Source organism: Peromyscus eremicus, chromosome 2 (genome assembly GCF_949786415.1).
Source record: "Peromyscus eremicus chromosome 2, PerEre_H2_v1, whole genome shotgun sequence".
Classification (NCBI taxonomy): domain Eukaryota; kingdom Metazoa; phylum Chordata; class Mammalia; order Rodentia; family Cricetidae; genus Peromyscus; species Peromyscus eremicus.
In genome coordinates this window covers 18028510-18055508 of record NC_081417.1, presented here as the reverse complement: position 1 = coordinate 18055508, position 26999 = coordinate 18028510, and the positions used below count along the sequence as shown (strand labels likewise).

The 26999-nt window shown below is 40.1% G+C and overlaps 1 protein-coding gene across 1 annotated transcript in view; it reads left to right on the top strand.

Annotated features, from left to right (window-relative positions):
• Positions 1-21018, top strand: part of Necab1 (N-terminal EF-hand calcium binding protein 1) — a 150075-nt gene extending 129057 nt beyond the window's left edge. Inside the window, exons 10-12 of the mRNA XM_059255604.1 lie at positions 6131-6243; positions 13350-13427; positions 20928-21018. Coding sequence (XP_059111587.1) covers positions 6131-6243; positions 13350-13427; positions 20928-21018 — 282 coding nt within the window. The remainder of the gene's footprint in view (positions 1-6130; positions 6244-13349; positions 13428-20927) is intronic.
• The last annotated feature ends 5981 nt before the right edge of the window (positions 21019-26999 follow it).

Here is a 26999-nt window from a genome sequence, read left to right as displayed (position 1 = left end):
TTCACATCAGGCAATAGTTGCTTGTGTGAATGAACTTGTCACGCACAAGGTGCAAAATGAAGTTTTTATAAACTTACGAGACAATGAGTTATTGCATAATTGAATATGACAGGCAAAGAAGGAGGCCATCAGATGTCATCCTAAAGGCATTTTGTAAACACCACTAGGTTGAGTACTGTAAAGGCCCAAGCTGAAACCTAGTCCTGCATATCACTATATCTCTAGCAATTAGCTTAAATCTGGGGACTGTTAAATACTAAGAGATTATGTTGTTAATCCTCAAGATAGCCAAATGGGGGTGCAGTAGCATTAGCCTCATTTCATAGAAGAAGAAAGTAAGGTGCAGAGAGATTTAAATTTACAGCTGAGCTCCAGAAGCCCAAATACTCACTCTCAACACTCTGGTAACACTCTCAACACAGTGTCTCATGGATTTCTCACCACTGCAGTAGAGGTGCTTATTGCTAGCAAGATTGTGGATTAACAGTTGATTTTTGTTGTTGTTGTTGTTCATGAGATTTTTCTCCATCGTGAGAAGAGATTAGATTAATTGGTGGGCTTATTGAAACATAGTAAATCTAACCATTATTGCATCTAACTTTTTGAGCCATTACATAATGATGAATCCAAGATACAATTTATGTCCTAAAACCCATTTTCCCCATCATCTCAAAGTAAGGGAAATAAGACAAAGTTTTTATAAGGCATTTACCACTTTAGTTGGCAGTGTGAACCTGGGAGAGCAGCAGGGCCTAAAACTGAGGCAGACTAAAGTCTCATGTAATAACTAACTTTATTCAGAGCATCAACTTTATTCAGACAATTTATACTCTAAAGGTTAAGAAGAGTCACCTGAGTAAAGTGTACAATCACAAGGACAAGGTGTACATGGCAAACACATGTTTTCCATAGAGGTATGTGAACAACAGCTGAAGTCAACTCACTCCTATCCTATACATCCGGGAGGGCAGGAAAGCACATTCCAAGAACAATTCTGTGTTTTGAAGAAACTGAGGTCACAAGACTATCGCCTTGTTTTCTTGGAGTTCTCTTACAAGCTCTGAGAATTCTCACATGACTCCACTCTTGAACTATGTTCTGACAATAAGACTATGTAGTATCCCTCAATTTTATGATACAAATACCAGTATTTCAATTTTTTGTATCCAAACTTAAGAAAAAAACAAATATCTTGTTTAAGGCCTCATAGCCAGTAAGAGTGAAGCCAATTCATTTGTATTTATACTCCTTGTTCTTGAGAAAGGAGAAGACACAAGAGAGCAAATGGTAGAAGCAGATAGAAGAAAACACCACACCTTTCCAGTACTCTAGAGCTCTCAGAGTACTTAAAATCTGCAATAAATAAATACATGGAATGTGTTAAAGGACGTTCACTAAATGTCACTTGCTAAAAGCAAAAGCACCTTCCATAAACAAAATACTGAAGGATCAGCTATGCATCAGTTGGTGAAAAGGTCTAGAGATAAATTTGTGAATACTATTTGTCAGAAAACAAATGAGAAGGAAACAGTCAATTAAACTAGAACCAGTAATAAAATGTGGTAAAGAATATTATAGATGAGTATACGTTTTCACAAGTGGACATGATCAGAGAATGCATCCGGAATTATATGTTTAATACAAAACCATAAAGAAGAGACTGTAAGAGCCCCAGGAGATAGAGAATTGCAAGAAAACAAGGCTCTCTAAATCAACATGTTCAAAGCTCATGTGGACTCACAGAAGGAGGCAGCATGCACAAGGCCTGCACTGGTCTGCACCAGGTCCTCTGCACTTACGTTATGGCTTCCAGTTTAGTGTTCTTATGGAATTCCTGAGTGAGGGGATGAGTGAGTCTCTGATTCTTGTGCCTTCCTTTGGCTCTTCTCATTTTCATTTGTCTTTTCCAATTCCTATGTGACTTAGAAACCAGTTTGTTTTCTAATGAGAGATAGAAAGGGAGTGGATCCAGAGGGGAGAGCAGATGGGGAAGAACTGGAAAGAGAAGAGGAACAGGACATATCATGTGATTTTAAAAAAATCTATTTTCCATACCACAAGGACACTTGCTCTGCTGTGTTCATAGCAGCATTATTTGTAATAACCAGAACCTGAAAACAACCTAGATGCCCCTCAACTGAAGAATGGATAAAGAAAATGTGGTACATTTACACAATGGAGTATTACTCAGCTGTAAAAACCAATGACCTCAGGAAACTTGCAGACAAATGGAGGGAACTAGAAAAAAAATCATTCTGAGTGAGGTAACCCAGACCCAGAAAGACAAACATGGTATGTATTCACTCATAAGTGGATATTAGAAGTAAAGTACAGGATAACCAACCTACAATCCACAGCCTCAGAGAGGCTAGATAACAAAGAGGGTCCAAAGAGGGCTGCATAGATTTCCCTGGGAAGGGGAAATAGAAAAGATCTCCTGGGTAAACTGGGAGTGGGGATGGGGGAGGTGAGAGGATGGGAGCTTGAGGGATGCAGGAGTCAAGTTGGGGGCAGGACGGAGCGGGGGAGTAATAAAAGAGATGTCTTGATGGGGGTAGGGGGCTTTTCAGGGTTAGGGAGAAACCTGGTGCCAGGGAAACTCCCAGGAATCCACAAGGATGACCCCAGCTAAGACTCCTAGCAATAGTGGAGAGGGTGTCTGAACCACTGTAATCAGATTGGTGACTACCCTAATTGTCATTAGAAAGCCTTTATCTAGTGACTGATGGAAGCAGATGAAGAGATCCACAGCCAAGCACTGGGTCGAACTCCAGGAGTCCTTCTGAAGAAAGGGAGGAGGGATTGTATGAGCTAGGGGGGTCAAGGTCACGATGGGTAACCAACAGAGACAGTTACCTGAGCTTGTGGGAGCACATGGACTCTGGACCAACAGTTAGGAAGCCTGCATGGAACCAACTAGGTCTTCTGCATGTGGGTGACAGTTGTGTAGCTTGGTCTGTTTGTAAGGCTCCTAGAAGTGAGATCAGGACCTGTCTGGCACATAACTGGCTTTTGGGAACTGTTCCCCATGCTGGATTCCCTCACCCACCCTTGATGCAGGGGGAAGACCTCAGTCCTACCTCAACTTGGTATGTCATGCTTTGTTCAAGCCCATGGGAGGCCTACCTCTTTCTGAATGGAGATGGAGGAGGAGTGGATGGGGTGGGGGATAGATGGAGGTGGTGGGGGCAGTGTGTGTGGAGGATAGGAGGGAGGAGAACTGTAGTTGGTATGTAAAATAAATGAAAAAATGTTAATTAAATAAAATAAAAATTTAAAAAACGTATTTTCAATAAAAGGAAAAAAGAAAGGTGGAAATAAAAATGTAGTTACACCGTACAAGAAAAGTTACTTTACTTCTGAGGACATACTCAGGATACAATTGTAGTAAGCAGAACATGTAGTAAATAGAGCAAGGCAATCGTAGACGTTTATTCTAGATGCTAAGTAAGCATGTATGCTGCACTAGTTTGCTGCTTAGTAACCCAACCCCAAACTTCAGGGACTTGGAAACAATAACCACGACTTTATGGGGAGGAAAATTAGACAGGGATCAGTGGCATGGTTCTTGTGACTCCCCGGTGGCCCCCTTCAGATATCTATGGTCAGCTGGGCATCAGCTTTGCTGGTGATGGCCAAGCCTTTCATACATGTAGGCAGATAGACACAGAGTGGGAGAGGAAGGGAAGCAGGGAGAGAAAGAGAGAGAGAGAGAGAGAGAGAGAGAGAGAGAGAGAGAGAGAGAGAGAGAGAGAGAGAGAGAACCACAGTGATCAAACTAGGCCATAAGGCATGAATGGGGTGGGTGGATGAGAAACACACAGCCCTCACTGCCTGATTACAACAACGAATTCAAGCTGAGAGACGTTTTTCAGCTAGGGAATTCTATGATTAGACACTGGGTCTCAATTCTTGGAATAGCCTTGCCACCCAATTGTTTTTGTGAAAAATTTTTTCCCTGGTCCATTAACCTCTGTGATGGTCTGTAAAAGCCAACTGAAGAACATCACTTCCTGGGGAGTGGGGAAGATACATACACTATTCATAGCCCGTTGAGTGTTCATATATACTTGTGGACAGGAACATAGTTCTAACAGCTAAACAGCTGAATAATTTTATCACTGGCTTTAGTATTTCAATGGCAGTGCAATACTGTTTCTCAAAAAACAGATAGACTTATTATTTGCTTTTAAAAACAAGAAGTCGTGTGTGTGTGTGTGTGTGTGTGTGTGTGTGTGTGTGTGTGTGTGTGTGCATGTAGCACTGGAATTTAGCCAGGACATATACATGCTAGGCAGGTGCTCTACCACTGAACTAAATCCCTAGCCCTAGAAATCTAGGCTTTATCTATCACTGCATACTCAGAATCCTGCATGTAGTATTTACTGTGACAAAATAAAAAAGCATTTATTGACATCCTGGTCATTGTTCTACTGCTAAGAATAGACACCATGACAAAGTCATCTTTTATGAAAGAAAGCATTTAATGGGGGGCTTGCTTACAGTTTCAGAGATCTAGTCTATCATCATCATGGCAGGGACCCCGGGAGCATGCAGAGTGGCGCACATGGTGTTGGACTTGTGAAATCTACATCCTAATCTGCAGACTGAGAGCAGGAGAAGGAGAGAGAGACTGGGTCTGGCTTGAGCTTTTGAAACTTCAAAGCCCACCCCCAGTGACACACTTCTGTCAAAAATGTCACACCTACTTCAGCAAAGACACACTTCCTAATCCTTCTATCCATTTCAAATAGTGCCACTCCCTTGGTGACTCCATCTGAGCCTATGGGGCAGTTCTTACTCAACCCACCACAACTGGATATTTTTAGTGCCTCACGTAGTTCCTACAGTGCAATCAGTGCTTGACAAACAGCAGCTATTTAACTGGCGCTGAGGAATTGGATAAAACAGGGAACAGAAGATCAGGGTTTAACTGCAGCCTCTGTGCTGCATGCCTAGAAATAGTGGGCAAGTTTTGTTTATGTTCCATATAACTCTTGTGAATTTAAATTTGCTTTTCACTTTTATGGGGCTTATTTTTAACACTTTTTAAGTTTTTTCCCTCAATCTTTGCAGAAGAAGAAAGGATGAATATTGAGACCTATACTTCCATGAGAGGCACACAAATCTAGGCAGTTCTCTAGGGAATTGAAACTACAATTGTTATAATATTATTAAGATTATTTAGGAAAAGCAGTTAGCAGCCAGCCCACTGTGAGCCATTAAACAGGGTGTAATAGCAACTTGTCTTGTTGCTATGGCAAAACATTTGACAAAGGCGACTTAAGGAAGGGAGGGAGGCCTTACTATTTGTTTGGCCTTGTTGTCTTGAGGGCTCACTCCATCATGACACCAAAGTACCAGAGGCAGGGTCAGGAGGCAGCTGGTTCTATTATGTCCACAGTCAAGAAGCAGAGACAGGTAAATGCTGGTGCCCAGCTTGCTGGCTCCTTACTCAGTCCAGGACCCCAACTCCAGGAATGGTGCCTTACAGTTAAGCTGGGTCTTACCAGTTAAATTAGCCTGATAGAGAAACTCCCTCACAGACCAAACCCAGAGGTTTGTCCCTTAGGTGATTCTGGATCTGATCAGTTGACAGTATGGGGCATCACACAGTGTTATGGCATCCTGAATAGCACATGTTGTAAATGGGTAATATGATAGCCCTTTAATCACCGATGCAGCACTGGAAACGTATCCATAAGCCCACATTTTTAAAAGCAAATTTGATTGTAATGATTGTCACAGTATCTGATATCAGAAAATATCCAAGAAGCTGAAGCTATGCAGATTGCGATAGAACTCTTTAAAACTTGATATCTTTAGGGGGTGGTGATGACTCAGCTGCACATCAGAGGCACTTTGGGAAGTTTTTAAGATACCAGTGCCTGGGTCAGCCACCTCCGCCTCACAGAGACCTACTCTTGAAAGCTCCTCCATGATTCTAATGGCTTCTCTTGCTTAATTTTAAAGAGGAAACGCCTCAGCGCAGAGGGCACTTTCTTTAGCTTCTGTTGCTATATATTTTCGGGCTTTTGTGTAACTTGAGATATGGAATAGTCACGGCTTTCCCTTGTCAGTTTCTGGCTGGCAGTCGTGCGTGTAACTGCAAGCTCCCATTCCTCCACAGCACATCATGCTCGTGCAGCGCCAGATGTCCGTGACAGAAGATGATCTGGAAGAGTTCCAGCTTGCTCTGAAACACTACGTGGAGAGCGCCTCAGCCCAAAGTGGGTGCCTGCGGTAAGTGCTCACATTCAAGCCCCCACCCTGCACAGTGGTGAACGTGGGAGTCTGGGTGAGGGTGGAGGTGCCGGAGCACAGGCATTTCCAAATCCTCATCTTCAATTCTGCAGGGCAGTCCAGCCCTCTGGGTTATGGCATTTGCAGAGTTTAACAGGATATTCTCTGTTTGATCTTAGAACCAGAGTTGATTTAATCATTAGACGTACCAAGGGAAATAAAGTGGAGAGTCATCTGAACGAGAAGGCTTTCAAATAGATTGCAATCTCCGCTTTTGCACACAGGCTACCAGCACCCATTGAAAATCATCTGTGGAGACAAGGCTCCTACTCATGGGTGTCTGGCCTCGATTACCCTGTGGACTAATGACCATTTCCACTATTGTGAGGAGAACAGGGCTCTCCAAAATTAAGATTTTACGATTGCTTCATAAAAGCAATGGCAATATCTCTTTCCTCCATTCCATGGCTTCCTCTCCACTGTTATGAAAAGGCTAATAAAATATGCTACACCTTATCTGTAGTTTTTCATCACAACTGGTCCAATAAAACAGTACTAGAATAGTTGTCCACAAACAATGGTAGAATTCCTATCGTGAGGACTCTGCAGTACCTCTCCAAGGAGTATCATGTCAAATGCTAGGTATTTGGCTAGACTTTATGAGTATGCTGCCTTCAAACCCAGAAACCCATAGGCACAGCCATCTAGCAATAACCCGGCATTATCTGTTCCTTCTTACCATGCCTCAGATCTGACCAAGCTCTTCCATAAATATACATCCAGCCAGTCTCTCATGCTGTGCCAGAAGTCCACAGCACAGACCCAAACTTACCTGTGTTTAGAAAACTTCCATAACAATCTACCTCCACCTGCAAGCTTATTTCAACTGCATTCCCTAATGTTCTTTCAATGTTCAGGGAGTGTGTTTTGGCAGATGTGTGTTAGTGAGGTAGACATCTGTATGAGCACAAAAACACATACGTTACATCTTTGTTTTGCCCTTCTGTCTGGTGGTTAATGGATTTTTATTTATGCTCAAGCCTACCATTCAGGTCTCTGAAGTAAACTAGGATTAAACTTGGGCTAAAGCTGGGATTGCATAGCTTTGTGTCTTAGGGATTCCCACTAGCTGTAAACCTCACTTTTTATCATCAAGGCCTGTGGAGGAGGCCTGCTCACACAGACCTGTGATCCCAGCTACTTGAGGCAGGAAGATAACTAGTCCATGGATTGTCTTGGTGATAGAATGAATTTAAGTCCAACCTGGCAATTTTAGTGAGATCTTGTCCCAAACATAGAAAGCATTAGGAATGTACCTCAGAAGTGGAATACTTGCCTAGCATGTATAAGGCCCTGGGTTCAATCCCTACACACACACACACACACACACACACACACACACACACACACACACATTTCATGGATATTTATGTGTGAACTGCCCAATATAGTATTTTCCATCCACTGAAGACTGTAAATCTGAGCTAGATTCACTAATTCCTTCTTCCTGACTGACCTTCCACCTCTGCAGTGTGAGCATCATTAACTCCTTTCAACCTCCCGGTGCAGCCTTTTGTAACAGACACTAGGAAATGTTGCACTTCTGTGACTGCTATTCCACTTTCTATCAGGATCAGAAGAGCACAAATAAAAGTATTTTCACCCTTGGAAGAATTAGAGATTTGCCAAGACAGAAATATATGTAGTTTCTAAAAGCCCACTCATTTAAAAATAAAACTACTTGGAAAACTCAAAAGGAACCTATGCAGTTGCAGAACATTGAACTCAGTAAACTCTTTCTGAGACAGCAAGATCGGAGAAAAGTCTGTGCTGAATTCCTGGGGATTGGTTAGATGTTTTATACTTATTAAAAGGACAAAAATTTCTTAAAGGTCTGAAACTGCTCTGGGTGCTGGAATCGCCCTGAGAGGAGGACCCTGCTGTGGGCAGGTCAGAGAAGGAGTAGTCTGTAATGCTTGCTGCAAACCGTGCAGAATCAGGAAGAACTATCTCTGCTATGAGCAGAGGTAAGGAGAGGACCACTTCCTGAAGGACAGACTCCCAGCCTTGCCTTTTCTTCCAAGCACTGCTGTGTCTCTTAGTGGTTCTTCATCCACTTGTTGCTGATTCTTCAGCTATTTTTTTTTTTGCCGGAATTGTTAGAACGTAGATTTTATCAAATGTAATGAGTATCAGAAAATGACCACACTGGTGGAACACCCTGTGGAAGAGACTTCTCCAGTCTAGATTCAGTGTTTCAGATGAACTGGTCAATCAGTTCCAGTTCTCTACTTGTTGATGAATCATCAAATGCCACTCACGTCAGCAGCCATGATCCTGGGTACCCTCCACAGCTGCCTAGTGCTGAGCTGATGAAGCTTTATGAATTAGCAAAGGTTTAAGGTTTCTTTCCCATAATGCTTAGCTAAGCCTCCTCTTGTAGGACACAGAGTGCTGCCAAGGGTGATACCTTACAAGATTAGCTATTTTCATATCTAGTTTTCACCAGAATTGTTACAGGCATACATTACATCCAGTTTAGAAAAAAAACAGACTCTGGTGTGTTAAAAACTTGCCCAAGCTGCACTCAAAACCATGTGTCCAATCTTTGTCAGGATAATCATAGTTGAATTAAAGATTCCTGAACCTTTTGTGGCTAACTAGGAGTGGAATGCATACACAAGATCCTTCTGTTTCAGTTATAACAGTAATAATCTTGTTAAATTCAGGCAGCAAATTTAGAACACTTGCTCTGAGTACCCTAAGAAATTTGGAAGTTTGGGGACTGACAGAGGTTTGGTTATATATAGTATTCTATCAATGGTGCTTTAGAGACTTAGGATAGGGCTGACAAGATGGCTCAGGGGGTAAAGGTGCTTGCCACCAAGCCCAGTGATCTGAGTTCCACCCTTGGGTTCTACATGGTGGAAAAAGAGAACTGACTTCCACAACTTATCTCTGACCTCCACATACCCACCCTGGTGTGCATGCTTATACACACACAAACACAACCAATTATATAGATATAGATATAGATATAGATATAGATATAGATATAGATATAGATATAGATATAGATATAGATAGATACAGATATTTAGATAGATAGATATTTAGATAGATAGATAGATAGATAGATAGATAGATAGATAGATAGATAGATAGATAGAGTTATATATATTATTTGGAGAAAAACTCAGATCATTCATGTAAGTGGATATATAATGACATAGTATTACATGCTGCTCACTTTCTCTGCAATTACAAATGCTCAATACCTTTTGTGAGAGTATCACCAGTTGAGTAAATGGCATATACAGTGTGGTCTTAGAATCAGCCTTGATGCCAGACAGGAAATAGCTTCTGTCTTCAATGGTTTTATGATCTAACTTTGGAAACAGGATCCTTACTCATGCAGGTAGAAGGCAATTCCAATCATCCTTGTCCTAAAATTCTAGCTTTTCAATAGAACTAAGTGATCTCTGAGGCTACTCTCAGCTACAAAATTCTAGAAATATAATATGTTCATATTTCCAATGTCAAAGGCCTAGGAAACATGACTGTGGATTATATTGCAAAAATTACTCTTGAGACACCCTTAAGAATTAATGGAGTGCATTGAAACATTAATTATCAATATGTATGAATAAGATAAAATATGGTGGACAAACCTAGACCTCAGTGTAGAGAAATGTGGGGAGTATGTACCTCCTATTACATTTTTTCTTCATTGGTTTGGCCCTGTGGGTAAGGCAGGGCAGGCACTTGGAGAAGGAAGAAAGCCAAGAGTAAGAGAGAGTCCTCTGCAGTCCTCATAGAACCATTCACAGAAGGAAAAACTGAGGTTGAGTATGGGCCAAAGGTGGCACACTTAATGAGTGGTAGTACTGTTGGGACATTCTTTAGCCCACCATCTATCACACCATGATATCTTTAATCCTCTACCCCAGTCTTCAGAAAGCTTGAGCATTGTGCTGACATGTGAATTCATTGGGAGGGCAACGCCGGAGATCAAATGCAGGATCTCCCACCTGCTACACAGTGCTCTACCAATGAGTACATCTCCAGCGTGTGATTGCTGGAGGGATATCTCACCACTTAGCCAAAGCTGGTCTCAAACTCAAGACCCTCCTGCATCTGTCCTCCAAATGCTGCAATTACAGGTTTACAAGCCTTTCTGTGCTAGTCTAGAAAATGTAAGGTTCTCATCGTACAATGACTGGGCTTTTAAGATAATCAGTAATATTAATAACTAGTTTGCAGGAGGCAATTAATGAGGGACCTGAAATACTAGGCTGGGTGTTTTAATCTTTACTCTAAAGAAAACATAGTTAAAATTTGCAATATATTTGAGCATTAGGGACACCTTCAAAACACTAAATAAGCTATAGATTCTTTTCCCAGGAAAAAGTATATGTGCACATTAATTTGCAGGTCACTTTGGAGGTTTATGGAAAAAGTCACAAAGCTTACCCATGAACTCCTGGGGTAAGAAATACAAATTCCCTATTGTATTATTATTATATAGCAAATATTTATTCAGAAAAATCTTGAGTTAGTAATATTAGTACATCATGCATAATGAATACTTATATTTTAAAAAAACGTGAAAAATACCATACTACAGAAATTAAAGGAACAAAATGTCCTGTATTCATGTTCCACACTGCCATGAGCAGGATCTTTTTTTTTTTTAATATGTGGTTTAAAGAATAAATACAAGTTAAAGAGCCTGCAGCAGAGTTTAGGAGGTGTCAGGAGTGGGCCAAGAGAGAGTCTGTTAAAGAACTGGGTTAGTGCCAACCCGGAAGGGCTCGCTGCTGGCATCAGGAAGTGAGCGCGACAGTGTTGCCATTGTGAGTGAAAGACTGAGTAAGCGTCCAGAGCTGGAAATGGTGGGTTTAGGTCCAGGACCAGATGGGAGAGCAGGTGGATGGACAGGCAGTCATGCAGACATGTCAACAACAGGGAACCCGAACAAGCTGACCTCCAGGGACAGTCAGGGGGTTCTTCACTTGCCAGTCTGTGATGCACTCAACAGGTATTAGATAATAGGTCTGTGTGGAGCTGTACCATTGAAATATTACATCACTTTATGGGGTCCAGATGAAGGAGTTACACCCTTTCCTGAGTCTGATGTACCATCGAAGTATTATGTGTGCATCACTTTATGGGTCCAAATGAAGGAGTTACGCCCTTTCCTGAGTCTGATGTATCTAGCAGCTTCTTGGGTCTGGTTTCCGTGATACGATTTTAATACATCTACTGTTGCAACTCACTCACAATGAACCTACAGGGTGGCTCCATCCCAGGAAGAGGTTCTGCACCAGTTTGTGCTGGGTGACAGTGCCTGCCTGATGGTGCAGCTTCTGGTCCACCCGGGGGTACATTCCTCCTTTCCCCTCAAAATGGAATCAGAAGATACTTGTAAAATGGAGTCTTCTAGAGCAGTGTGCAGCCTTTTGACAAGCACAGTTATATGCAATATATGATAACTTACAGTAAGGCATAACCTGACTTAACACAGCCAGCCAGGATGGGACCTAGGACACAGCTGCTCGGTGCCAGCACACCCGGCACAGTCTGTGGAGAGATCTAAACCACGGTGCAGGAGGACATGGCTACTCGGTGCCTGCACACCCAGCACTGAACAAAACACTTTCTCTTTTTACATTCTGATGGGATAATGAGGATGATATTGGTGATAAAATAATTACTAACATAGGTAATATTTATTGGGCACTTATGTGCAGGGATTATCTTTATTCTTTCTGTGTACTAGGCTACCACATTTCATTCTTATCAATAATTTGATAAACTGTAAACTTTATTTTTTATTTCCTTCACCTCATTAAACATACTGAGAGGCAAGGAGATCCAGAGAAACTTTGAAGGCTTACAGAAAGGCCAGGGTTTTGTTTGTTTGTTTTATTTTTTAATTTTTATTTTGTTTTTACATAGAGTCTCAGAGTCTCTCTGTAGCTCAGGCTGACCTAAACATCCACTCTCAGCCTCATGAGCAGGATCTTTTAAAAACAAAAATATATTAAAATTCCTTTGTGTACTTACTGCCACCTGCTGGTCACAAGTAGATAAATCCTAAATCTTCACTGATTATTTCACTGATCAATCCTTATTTTTTAAATCCTTCACTTTGTTTCCTAATTTAAATATACTACGAAAAATTCGACTAAAAAGATATCCTTTAAGAACTCAGTTTTTGCATACACCGCGCTTTTGTCTCTTCTTACACAAGCTCATGAGCTTGTCCCTCTGCTCTTCTGTTTCCATGCTGATGTGGCTCTTGCTCACGTCTTCTACCACCTGCTCAGCTTTTCTCTGCACTTTATATGACTGTCCTCTATTATGCTCCACACTGCTGTGAGCAGAATACTTTAAAACAAGTTATTTTTAATGAATTTTGGCACAAAGGATGCTTAGTTAAACTTTTGAATGGGGCCTCAAGAGATGGCTCAGTGATTAAGAGCATTGACTGCTCTTCCAGAGGACCCAGGTTAGATTTCAAGTATGGTGGCTCCCAAGTGTAACCCCAGTTTCAGGGGAATATGATACTCTTTTCTGGCCTCCATGGGCACCAGACATGTAAGTGATGCACAGACATACATACAAGCAAAACACAAAACAACACAAATAATGAAGAACTTTTTTAATAAAAGTGTTCAAAGATAATATTAAACTGAAACTTATATGCCAAAATAGATGCACGGGGCTACTCAATTCTTGATAAATCCATTTGATAGTCTACCCAGCTTAAGTTACTTTGTTTCCTATACATATAGGTAACATTGTTGTATACTACACATAGCGATTAGAAAATTTGGTTCGCTTTTGTCTGTGTGTGCACTGTGAGTGGTCATGGATATGTGTGTGAACATACGTGTGTGCGCACAGGTACAGATGGAAGCTGGAGACTGTTAGGAGTGTGCCCTCGCTGCTCTCCACATTATTCATTAAGGTAAAAACTTAGGCAGCTCGCAATGAGGATCACGCAGCTTGTCTTTTATGCCTTGCCTCCTGAGCCATCTCCCCCACCCCTCCGCGGCTTCTTTAACTTCCAGGGCCCAATCATGCCTCTTCTATTTCAGCATCTCTATACAGAAGCTTTCAAACGAATCTCGCTACATGATTTATGAGTTCTGGGAGAACAGCAGTGTGTGGAATCGGTAAGTTGTAAGGAAAAATGACTTGTGTTAAACGTGGGGTGTGGCAATGTATGTGTGAAACTTTTAGGCTGTTGGGAAAGTTGTATTTTTGCTTATTTTTGTGGTGCTAGAGATTGAACCAAGACTTTGAGCATGCTAGATAAGCACTCTGTCACTGATACATCCCAGCTTCCTTTTTTTTTTTTTTTTTTTTTTTTTTGGTTTTTCGAGACAGGGTTTCGCTGTGTAGCTTTGGGCCTTTCCTGGAACTCACTTGGTAGCCCAGGCTGGCCTCGAACTCACAGAGATCCGCCTGGCTCTGCCTCCTGAGTGCTGGGATTAAAGGCGTGCGCCACTACCGCCCGGCTCCAGCTTCCTTTTAAGTTTATGCTTTGAAACCAGGATGCATAAGTTGTTCAGGATGGTCTTGCACTTACTCTGTAGCCCAGTCTGGCCTTGAATTTGAAATGCTTTTGCTTCAGCCCCAAGTATCTAGGATTCCAGACCTGCACTACCAGATCTGAGGTGCTTACCTCATCTTAAAACTTGCCTTCCCTGTTACACTGAATCCTATGCTCTTTGGAATTTGTTTCATAGCTTTGGATAACAATCTCACTTTAAGTTTTTGAATTTTACTAATGTTCTTGGTGAAGTGGAATTAGTCATGGGCATCTCAGGAAGAAGTGATGGGGGCTTGAAGCTTCATAAACTATAAGCTCTGTGGACATCATTTTGGTTTTTTTTAATTTAAAACTATACACAGTGGCTAACACAATTTTTTAAAATGTCCTTAAACATTACAAATAAAGGAATAAAAGACATTGGAAAAGCTTACAAATCAACTTTGAAAGTAAAAATGATGACTAACAAATATGCAATTTAAAAATATGTGATGAAGGAATGTTTTGTTCTTCTATCTCATAAACAGTTCCTGATGGTTTTAAGTAGTACAGAATAATACAGCTCTCCAATAATCAGTGTTTTAGGGTGCTAAATATGGAAATAAAAGAAAATGCTGGGAAATTCATTTGATTCGTATTTCACCTTACATTTCTTTTGTGTGTGGCTTCAAGGAGCAGTCTTGGGATGTAACTCAATTGTAGAGTGTTGATGTCCAGTAATAAATAATCGAAGCATTCTGTTCTATAATGAAGACATAATGACAACAATGTTTTTTCAGGCAGAGTCCTGGAGGGCAACTTAGCTCCAAGCATTTATTCTCTGCTGATATTAGATATCCTGCACTTTAAACATGCAGGTATTAGAATGCTTTCATTTGCACATTTCTCCTAAATTTTAACCTGCCTTCTGTTGTTGCATGTTTTATATGCTTATCTTAAATGCCCTTTCTTCTCAATTTCTGATGACAATTATTGCTAGTCAGGTTCTATCCAAGTTAAATAAGCATCAGAGCAGACTGTATCTGGCCATTTAGCTCAAGCTACCCCAAATCTTGACATCTTGATTGAATTTGATCTCTGCTGTACTCTACTTAGGAAGGTTTTAAACAAAAATGCACACCTTTAACCTACAATCATTTCACAGCCACCTCCAGACAAACTACAGCAAGACCTTCCAAAGAAGCAACGTGGATTTCTTGGAGACTCCAGAGCTCACATCTACTATGCTAGTTCCTGGTAACTACTCTGGAGCATGCTCCATGCTTCTATGTGCTTCTCTACTGCCTTTTTTTTTTTAAGATAACATGATCTTCCACACTTTGTCAATGGTGCTTTCTTTACTGTTCCTTTATTTAAAATTTAGGGAGGGGGAAGAAACATTCGTCTTTTGTCCTTAATGACTATTTGTTTCTAGCTGTATTAAGCCTATTACTGAGAGCTGTTTGGTCACCACAATTTTAGGTGGTGACAATATACTTCAACAATTATTTAAATGGTTTACTATATTACAACTAGTATGTTCAACTAGTATGCTGAATGCAATTTAAAATAAGTAATCATAGGATAGATTTTAGAATGTTAGAAAAGTTCATTATGATAGTTGCTAAAATGATTTTTATAACTGGGAGAAAGAAGATTATGAGGAGAGAAATTTGGAATGAAATTGCCTAAGAAGGCTGAACAAAGCTTAAGATCACTGAGAAAATTCTCTTGCTGTCTACTTTTCCACTCAGTTGCTAACTGTGCATATATTTACCAGGTAATAGCGTGTGCTTGGCCCGGGAGTTCCTAAGGTGCTTAGCTGATTTATTGGCACCGATTGGGATCCTGTTCTGACCAAGCATTTTGTTAAGAGCTGATGTACAAAGTAAAAGCAAAGTCTCTAAGGGTAAAGTGCTGTCTATGCAGTATGACAAAAAAAAAAAAAATGTTTACAAAGGGCATACATTTACATAAAAACAAAACACAGTTCAAGGCACAAAACAGTAGTTGTCACCAGAGGCAATACATGCTTTGTAGACTTAAAGAAGTTCTCTTACTCAACTTTAAGGTGGAGAATATCCTAATTAGTCATATAAGCAATGCTTTAGAGGCCTTGAAGGCTGTTTAAATGGATGACATCATGAGCCACTCAGTCATAACTGACCGTATGGACAAAGTAGTCATCATGGAGCGGAGACTAACCAAGCAGGACAGTGACCAGAGGATAAAAGAACCTACACCAAGAGCCTTCTGGGATTCCAGCTGCAGACACACAGTGAGATCAGTTCTGAGTGAGGACAAGAGCAGATAAGAACAAAACATCTGAGAGAGGCCCAGGAAATGTCTTTCTGTAACAGATGCGCAGAGGAAGAAGGGGTACTTTATTAAGGAGAACAAGGGGCGCCATCCCAGGGAGAACCAGAACAGGTCTGATAGCATCAGAGTGGAATGCAAGGATACCATGCTCCTTGGGGCATTCAGGGTGAAGTGATTGAAAAATGGCACAGGAAATTGGATTTGACAAAGTCATCACTGAAGAGAAGAGTCTTAGTGGAGGGGTAGGGATCTGATATATTGAGGAACAGATGGAGACCAGGCAATGAATTCTGGAACCGCAGCTGGTTGAGGATCCAGGAGCCGAGTGGGAGAGCCTTCAATGTAGCTGATCCTCACAGTCTAAGGCAGAGCTTTGGTGTGCCAGGAGAGCCTCTGGGGGCACACATGTACAGAATCTCTCACTGTATAGCTGGTTTAATCCTCAAACAAACAAACAAACAAACAAACACGCACATGGTGAAGTTCCTCAGGCTTTGCACTTTGACTCAGTTTGTATTACGAGGTGCCATAGTTGGGGAAGACCAGGAAAGTGTGGTGACAATGAAGGAAGAGACTGAGGCAGCCACATTCTGTGTATCTAGTAAAGTTTTAGCTTCACTCTTATAGCAAGCTTGAACTTGCTGTTTTAAATAGGTTCAGCCTATGATACAAATCAATGATGTAAATATGACTTACTACTGCCTTTGTTGACAGAATGAAGGGAAGCAGGGCTAGCATTTATCTGCTCATCTTTTTCTTTAAGGCTCCGCTGCTACTGTATGCCCAAAAACAGTAAAACTTTTCTAAGAGAAGGAATGAAGACTTCCATACCACAAATGTATTGGTATTGGACATTCAAATCTCCAAAACCTGATATTAATATTTTTGTGTTTACCTTCAGATCCATTTTCAAATCTCCCAAAACCCCATTGGTTCAAAAGGGTGAAAGTATTGTTTGTTCTTATTGGGGTCTTGAGTCTATCCAGGTCAGAAAACATGTAGGCAAAAATAGAGTAGAAAAATAATACAGAAAGGAGCTCATGAGTTAACTAGAAGTGGAGGGTGGGGGGATGTTATTGTAAGCATTGTAAATATAAAATAATCTAAAGTTTTCTGATCCATGATTTTGAATGAACTTTTGATGTGATGAACTATTTCATCACTGATACATGCATTACTCCACTCCACTGTCTCTCAGTGTTCCCTAATTTACAGAGAAAAATTGGGCACAAGTAAAACTGGATCAACTCTCATCCTTGGAGGCTGAACTTCATGCAATTTAAGTTCTGTCCAGCTTTGCATTAATTTCCACATCACACCTAATCTCAACAATGATAAATAGAACTCAACAGAATATAAAGAAAAGCTAGTATTGGCTTCTAACACAAATTAAAACCTATCTTAAACAAAATTTTACCATCCATTGGAGCATCCCAACCTATTTTAAAGTTTACTAGGAGTGACTGCAGGAAGACAACCCTGAACAGAAATCTGGAATTTAGACAATATGTATAGTTTTAGCAGCCATACCACTTCTTTTTTTTTAACTTTTCTTGTTTTTTTATTTGCTACATCTTCATATATTTTCCTTTTTTATTATAAAGAAATTTTCTGTTCATTTTACATACCAACCACAGATCCCCCTCTCCCTGCCCCCAACCCTTCTCCCAAACCTTCCCCCCATCCCCACCTCCTCCAAGTCAAGGTTTCCCATGAACCCCATACATTCAGTTGAGGCAGGTCCAAGCCCCTCCCCCCTACACCAAGGCTGCATAAGGTGTCACACCGTAGGCACTAGGCTCCAAAAAGTCAGCTCATGCACCAGGGATGGATTCCGATCCTCCTGCCTGGGGGCCCCCCAACCAGTTCAAGCTAAACAACTGTCTCATATATCCAGAGGGCCTAGTCCAGTCCCATGGGGGCTCCACAGGTTTTGGTCCACAATTCATGGGTTTCCACTAGTTTGGCTAGCCAACTCCGTACATTTTCCCATTATAATCTCAATGTCCCTTGCTTATAGAATCTCTCCTCTTTCTCATCAATTGGACTCCTGGAGCTTGGCCTGGCACCTGGACATGGATCTCTGCATCTGCTTCCATCAGTCACTGGATGAAAGCTCTATGATGACAGTTAGGGTATTCACTAATCTGGTTACGAGAGTAGACCAGTTCAGGCACCCTCTCGACTATTTTTAGTAGACTAAGGTGGGGTCATCCTTGTGGATTCCTGGGAACTTCCCTAGCACTCTGTTTCTCCCTATTTTCATGATGTCTTCATTTATCATGGTATCTCTTTCCTCGCTCTTCCACTCTGTCCCTGTTCCACCTCGAACCTCCCATTTCCTTATGTTCATCCCCCATTCCTTGCCCTCCATTATCCCCTACCCCCAGTTTGCTCATGTAGATCTCATCTATTTCTCCTTCACTGGGCTATCTATGTGTCCCTCTTAGGGTCCTCCTTGGTGGCTACCTTCTCTGGAGTTGTGGGTTATAGTCTGGTTATCTTTTGCTTTACATCTAGTATCCACTTATGAGTAAGTACATATCATGTTTGTCCTTCTGAGTTTGGGTTACCTCACTCAGGATGATATTTTCTAGTTCCATCCATTTGCCTGCAAATTTCATGATGTCATTGTTTTTTACTGCTGAGTAGTACTCCATTGTGTATATGTGCCACATTTTCTTTATCCATTCTCCAGTTGAGGGAAATCTAGGTTGTTTCCAGGTTCCGGCTACGATGAATAATGCTGCTATGAACATAGTTGAGCATGTGTCCTTGTGGTATGATTGAGCATTCCTTGGGTATATGCCCAAGAGTGGTATAGCTGGGTCTTGAGGAAGATTGATTCCCAATTTTCTGAGAAACCACCATACTGATTTCCAAATTAGCTGTACAAGTTTGCACTCCCACTAGCAATGGAGGAGTGGTCCCCTTGCTCCACATCCTCTCCATCGTAAGCTGTCCTCAGTGTTTTTGATCATAGCCATTCTGACAGGTGTAAGATGGTATCTCAGAGTTGTTTTGATTTGCATTTCCCTGATGACTAAGGATGTTGAGCAATTCCTTAAATGCCTTTCAACCATTTGAGATTCTTCTGTTGAGAATTCTCTGTTAAGATCTGTAGCCTGTTTTTTCATTGGATTGTTTGGTGTTTTGATGTCTAGTTTCTTGAATTCTTTATATATTTTGGAGGTCAGTCCTCTGTCAGATGTGGGGTTGGTGAAGATCTTTTCCCATTCTGTAGGCTGTCATTTTGTCTTATTAACTGTGTCCTTTGCCTTACAAAAGCTTCTCAGTTTCAGGAGGTCCCATTTATTAATTGTTGCTCTCAGTGTCTGTGCTACTGATGTTATATATAGGAAGTGGTTCCTGTGCCAATGCATTCAAGACTACTTCCTACTTTCTCTTCTATCAAGTTCAGTATAACTGGATTTATGTTGGTTTTTGATCTACTTAGAGTTGAGTTTTGTGCATGTCAACAGATATGGATCTAATTGCAATTTTCTACATGTTGACATCCAATTATGCCAGCACCATTTGTTGAAGATGCTTTCTTTTTTCCATGGTACAGTTTTGGCTTCTTTGTCAAAAATCAGGTTTTCATAAGTGTGCAGATTGTCAGGGTCTTCAATTGGATTCCATTGGTCCACATATTGGTTTTTATGCCAGTACCGAGCTGTACTATATTTATTACTATAGCTCTATAGTAGAGCTTTAAATCAGGGATCGTGATGCCTCCAGAGGTTGCTGTATTATACAGGATTCTTGTAGCTATCCTGGGCTTTTTGTTTTTCCATAGTTAAGTATTCTTTTTTCCAAGTGTGTGAAAAATTGTGTTGGGATTTTGATGGGGATTGCATTGAATCTGTAGATTGCTTTTGGTTAGATTGTCATTTTTACTATGTGAATCCTGCCTATCCATGAGCATGGGAGATCTTTCCATTTTTTTTAAATATATACCTTTATTTTATAATTAACTTAATTTCACATATCAGCCACAAATTCTCCCAGTCCTCCCCCCAATCCAACACCCCCATTCCTACTTCCTCCAAGGCAAAGTCTCTCTTGGGGAGTCAGCCCAGCCTAGTAGACTCAGCTGAGGCAGTTCCAGTCCCCTCCTCCCTACACCAAGGCTGAGCAAAGTATCCCAGCATAGGCCCCAGGCTCCAAAAAGCCAGCCCATGCACCAAAGACAGGTCCTGGCTCCACTGCCTGGGGGCCTCCCAAACAGTTCAAGATAATCAACTGTCCCACTTATCCAGAGGGCCTGGTCCAGTTCCACGGGGGCTTCTCAGCCATTGGTTCACAGTTCATGTGTTTCCACTAGTTTGGCTATTTGTCCCTATGCTTTTCCCAATCGTGGTCTCAATATCTCTCCCTCATACAATCCCTCCTCTCTCGCGCCGATTGGGCTCCCGGAGCTCCACCTGTGGCTCAGCCGTGGATCTCTGCATGTGCTTCTGTTTTTTAAGTGGATGTTTTAATACTCCAGATCTTTTCATAAATATTTTAGGATGTTAACAGTATGCTATTACAGTATCTCATAGTGTAAATATCATTTGGTCATTCACAATGCAACCCACAGTATTTCTCAAAGAAATGCAATAAGCAAGCTGGTCACTGGTTCTGACTTTGTAACTCAGAATTTCTTCAAAAAGCATTTCTGGGGTATCTCTTTCTTTTTCTGTAACCACTCATAGCAATGACACTTAGCTTTCCAGTTTATTTCATGATGGAAGGTTTATATAGGTTGCAAACTCTTTCTCTTGAGTTCCACCCTGGAGCTGATACAAATGCTGTAATGTGATCTGGTTTTACAAAGAGTTCTGGGAGTCCAGAATGAGTATGATGAGGGATCCTTAGAAACAGAACAAGTGGGTGGATCCTCAGATCAAGATGAGGAGTGGAGTTGAATCTAGAGCCACCTAAGCTAAAGGAAGAATAGCTAGGAGTAAGATTTGTAACACGAATTGCTAGACAGTATTATTAATAAAAACCCGGAGCCAGATATTGGGGTAAAAAACTGAGAGATCAAAAGAATAGGAAAAGCCACAGCCAACCTCACCTTACACATGCCTCAGCCTCTAAAGAGACTACTTCCTATATACCCACTCCTATATGCGTTTCTGTTCTGCCATCTCATTTCTTCTCTTTGCCCAGCTACATCACTTCCTGTCTGTACAGACCACCAGACTTTAAGGTTAGTGCTGGGATTAAAGGCATATGTGATTTAAGCTTTAGTAATGTTTCTTTTACAAATGTGGGTGCCCTTGTATTTGGGGCATGAATGTTCAGAATTGAGACTTCATCTTGGTAGATTTTCCCTGTGATAAATATGTAATGTCCTTCCCAATCTCTTTGATTGATTTGTTTGAAGTCTATTTTATTAGAAATTAGGATAGCTACACCAGCTTGCTTCTTAAGTCCATTTGATTGGAAAGTCTTTTCCCAGCCTTTTACTCTGAGGTAGTGTTTGTCTTTGAAGTTGAGGTGTGTTTCTTGTATGCAGCAAATGGATGGATCCTGTTTTTGTATCCATTTTGTTAGCCTGTATCTTTTTATAGGCGAATTGAGACCATTGATATTAATGGATATTAATGACCAGTGATTGTTAATTCCTGTTATTTTTTGTTGGTAGTGTTGTGTGTTTCTCTTCTTTGGTATTTGTTGGTGTGAGATTATTTATTGCCTGTGTTTTCATGGGTGTATCTAACTTCCTTAGGTTGGATTTTTCCTTCTAGTGCTTTCTGTAGGGCTGATTTGTGGATAGGTATTGTTTAAATCTGGTTTTATCATGGAATATTTTGTTTACTCCATCTATGGTGATTGAGAGTTTTGCTAGGTATAATAGTCTGGGTTGGCATCCATGGTCTCTTAGTGTCTGTATAAGGTCTGTCCAGGAACTTCTGGCTTTTAGAGTCTTCATTGAGAAGTCAGCTATTATTCTTATGGGTCTGCATTTATATGTTACTCGGTCTTTTTCCTTTGCAAGCTCTTAATATTTTTTTCTTTATTCTGTATGTTTAGTGGTTTGATTATTATGTGGCAAGGGGTTTTTTTTTTTTGGATCCAGTCTATTTGGTGTTCTGTAAGCTTCTTGTATTTTCATAGGCATTTCCTTCTTTAGGTTGGGAAAGTTTTTTTATGATTTTGTTAAATATACTTTTTGTGCCTTTGAGTTGGTATTCTTCTCCTTTTATCCCTATTGTTCTTAGGTTTGGTCTTTTCATGGTGTTCCAAATTTTCTGGACGTTTTGTGTTAGGACTGTTGGCTTTAGTGTTTTCTATGACTAACAAATCTATTTCCCCTATCATATTGTCAGTGCCAGAGATTTTTCTCTTTCATCTCTTGCATTCTGTTGGTTATGTAGTTCCTGTTCATTTACTCAGATTTTCCATTTCCAGCATTCCCTCAGTTTGTCTTCTTTATTGTCTTGATTTCAGTTTTCAAATCTTGAACTGTTTCCTTCATCTGTTTGCATTTTCTCGGCTTTCTTTAAGGGATTTATTGATTTCTTCCAATTTTTTTGTTTGTCTTTTCCTCGATTTCTTTGAGGGAATTTTTCATTTCTTATTTAAAGACCTCTATTATCCTCTTAAGTCATTTTTTAAGGCCAATTTCTTCTGTTTCTTCTGCATTGGGATGTTCAAGTCTTGCTGATATGAAACCACTAGGTTCTGATAGTGCCATATTGATCTTTATGTTGTTGACTGTATTTTTTGCATTGGCATCTACCCATCTCTTTCTCTACTCAGTGTAAGCTCCCTGTGTCTGAGGGAGCCTCTCTTGGTCCGATCGATACTCTTGGTCCAATAGGAGCTCTTGGTCTAATCCGGGCTCTTAGTCCAATTGGCACTGGTGGGCTCTGTCTCAGGGAGTAGCTGAAGTCTTGGAAGGTTGGTGGGTTTGAGAGGGGTGGGGTTTGTGGGTTACAGGGTCTGGTGGGGGATGGTGGTAGCCTGAGCTGTCTCCAGGAAACTTTCCTACTGACCTGAAACTGGGACTGCAAAGGGTGGTGGTGTGGGGGCACAAGGTTATGCCCCTGAGCCCAAAGCCTAGAGGCTAGAGTGTTAATCTATGAGGACAAAGACTCACCTCTCAGTCCAACTAGTGCTCCATAACACTTCTAATACTAATTTTAATGACCAGTTTTGTGCATTTTGTATGGTATACCACAATGAAGGTTAGAAATGACAACAAAACCATAGTCACTGCACAAACTTACGTCTAAACACTGAAGGCAGTACCTGTGGTGTTTAGAAACAGAGAAGACACATCTCAAGTAAGCTGAACACCATTCAACATAAGTACACACCAAAGTATATCCCTATAAGCTATTAAATGCAAGTGTCAAATGAAGCATCCTAGAATACAGCGATGCAGGTCCACTAACCATCATAAACCACACAGACAACAGGAATTAAGTGCTCAGCTCAGGAGCCAGAATGTCCTTACCATAAAGGGAAGAAGTACACAGGAAAGTAAGGTCTGTGTGCAAGCAAGCCAACAGCTTTAAAACAAAGCTTACTCCCTTCCATCTGCCTCTTACCACAGCATGCCAACCACCATACTTCTTTGCCATAGGTTATGTTTAGGTGTTTATATTCATTGGGGAACACATTTCTAGTGCTAAAATTTAAAAATATTAAAAATATTGTTTATAATACATCTATTTGTTTAGACTCAAACTTCCTGAAGCATGTATGTAGAGTACCTTATGTTATTTCCTAACAACTGCTACTATTGGGTAGATTGCAACAACATGACTCACCATCTGGGTGTTGATAATCTTGCTATAACAAATGTTATTCATATATAACAAAAACATCTTAGCCAACAAAGTACAAAAAACTATAGTATAACTACATGGGAATAAATCAATATCCCAAAGAGTCTAGAATTGAAAACTAGAAAAGCCTTATGCATACTGAAGACGAAGGGAATGAACTCTTTTCTGTTTAGACTTTCTCTGCCCTAAAAACACATATTTTAACTATTGTTTTTCTTCTTTCAGCTTCATGGTGGATCCTGAACAACAATTAGATGCCCCTACACATTGTCTTCATTGTTCCAAGTACAAGTGTTCTTATCTAAAATTCAAAATGGAAAGTTCTCTGTGGTTGTCAATTGGCTGCACACTTTTGTTCAAGGTGTTTACTATAAGTATACTATTCTGAAGTGTGTTCTGTAACTATTTTCAAAGTTTATTGTTACTCTTGATAATTGATGCTAATTGATTTGTTACATTGTAATCAAAATTATAACAAAATCCTAGTATATAAAAATGGTATATAAATTAAGTAATGAAATTGTGAGAATTAAGACAAAAAAAAAAAAACGCTAAGTGAGAACTTCTAGAGCATTGTATCATAGGCCAGGGTTTGCAAACTGGCATATGCTCTAAAGAATCACATCCATGCTTTGTGACTTTTTCATTAACACATTCTTCAATAAGGTCCACATGCTCATCACGTGGTCCTCCAACTATTCTCTTTATAGTTCCTTTAACATTAACATAAATGCACTAAACAACCTTGGCTGTAGCTTGTAGACGCTCTGTCCATGTGTCATGTTGTAAACTGGCTATAGCCTGTAGACGCTCTGTCTGTGAGTCATGTTGTAAAGTGGTATTTTGCAAGTGAACACTCTGTAGTAACTTAGAGCATTTACTAATGTGACACCTTTGCTTGTATGACTCTCATATATAAGATAAACATTATTGAGCAAACATTGAGGAAATTAAAGTTTATGGCAGATGGCTTTGATATATGATCCAAATAGCTAACTATTCTTATGAAAAATGGACACTTGCATTTAAATGAAGATTTTCAAATTCAGTACTTTAAGTCTAAAATTTCAGCTCAACTGAATAAAGAAATTTAAAATAAGCACAAAACATTAGTACTGAATATACCTATTTTATATACTTCCCTAAGATAACAACTACACAGCTTATCTACTCAAGAATTCTATAACTCTTGTTATAGATTCTGCTACGAAAATACACATAGAACTATTACCATGTTATTCTCTCATACAAATGCCTTTGAAACTCTGTGTCTTAAGGGAAAAAGACATGCAAAATACTATGGTATTTTTAACAGTTGCAAAACTTAAGTAAAGACAAGGCTTGAATGAAAGTTTCTTTTCATAAATATGAGACTCAATCTAGAATATTATCTCAAATAATTTATGGGACATTGATTTATTGAATGCTTTTGTATAATTTCAGTACTTAACAATCTATGTAAATTTTCATAGTTTCTGTTAGACCAAATGAGCAAATTTCTACACACACACACACACACACACACACACACACACACACACGCATGCACACACGCACGCACGCGCGCGCGCGCGCACACACACACACACACACACACACACACACACTGCATATGTATATTCCTCAAGCACTATGAAACATTGCCTGGCTCAACACTTTTGGTATAGATATGCAAGGCAAAAATATTAATGGAGTTTTTTATGCAATGATTATTGAGACAAAAATTATACATTTATGTGAAAGGCAAAGAGACAGCAGGGGAGTTTTTGTGGTCTCACTGTGATTACACACTGTAAAGTTCTGAAACCCAGGGGTCTTTCAACATACAAATGTTTCTTGGAAATGCTGGTTATAAATGATTTCAAAATACAAATTACAACCAATCCAAACATTGTCTTAGCTGGCCCACTTTATATTCAACCCCAAAATCCTACCAAGTGTATTGCATATAAGGTAGTTCCCAAAGTGGCATAGTAGTATAACTGAAGAGGGTCTCTGCCCAGCAACAGAGTTTGGAGAAAGGCCCTCTGCTTACAAATTGTAATGAGTTTTGTAAATATATTAAACTAGAATCAAAAGGACTTGAGAAAAAGGCAAATAATTAACCAATTTAACTCTATGGTAAATCTTAGCTATTATTTATGTGTTTTTTAAGTGTGTGTATGTGTATATGAATATGTATGGAAACACACGCATACATACACTGGATCCCAAGACAAAAAGAAACAATAGGAGGCAACACACACACGATTCCATAGTATAAATATCTCATTTTCAAACAAACAATGCATTTACGCTAAATGAACAGGAGTCTTTTTTTTTTTTTCTATTGAAAAACAATTCTTTCTCTGAGGAGTAAAGCAATGAAAAAGAAGCTACTAAAAGAGCAAGCTGGGAAATCTACTGTGGCAGAGGTGCTGGCTTTGGTACTTCACACTCAGGAGAAACAAGGTTTCTGTGACTAGTGACCTCGAGTGACTTCCCAGTGGCCCCGAACACAAGTGTGAAGGACTGGGTTTATGCTTACCTTTCTGTCTGCAGTATTCCTGAAACTTAGTGCACTAAATTCCTAGGAATTAAAAGTTTATGCATCTGCCGGGAGGTGGTGGCGCACGCCTTTAATCCCAGCACTCGGGAGGCAGAGCCACATGGATCTCTTTGAGTTCGAGGCCAGCCTGGGCTACCAAGTGAGTTCCAGGAAAAGGCGCAAAGCTACACAGAGAAACCCTGTCTCAAAAAAACCAAAAGTTTATGCATCAAAATTCTTCATCCATATATATTCTTATTATGAGAAATTACAGAATTGAAACTTAATGTACCTCAATTATTTGCAAATTCCTGCATTTGTCCTCCTTTAGAAGCAATCTCAATTTTATTTTCCAACTGCTTGACTCTCAATCATATAATCTTATGAGTGCCATTAAGTATCAGCTGCTTTTCAACTTCAGTTTCATTAACTATCATTGTTTTCAAAATGTTTATCTCTACTACTAGTTATGGATCTAAGACCATGTTATTATTAAGAACCTAGAGAACCATCAATCATGTATTTGAAATGTCTATCAGAAAGTCTCCTCCCCTCTTCCACCCCCATTGATAACTGC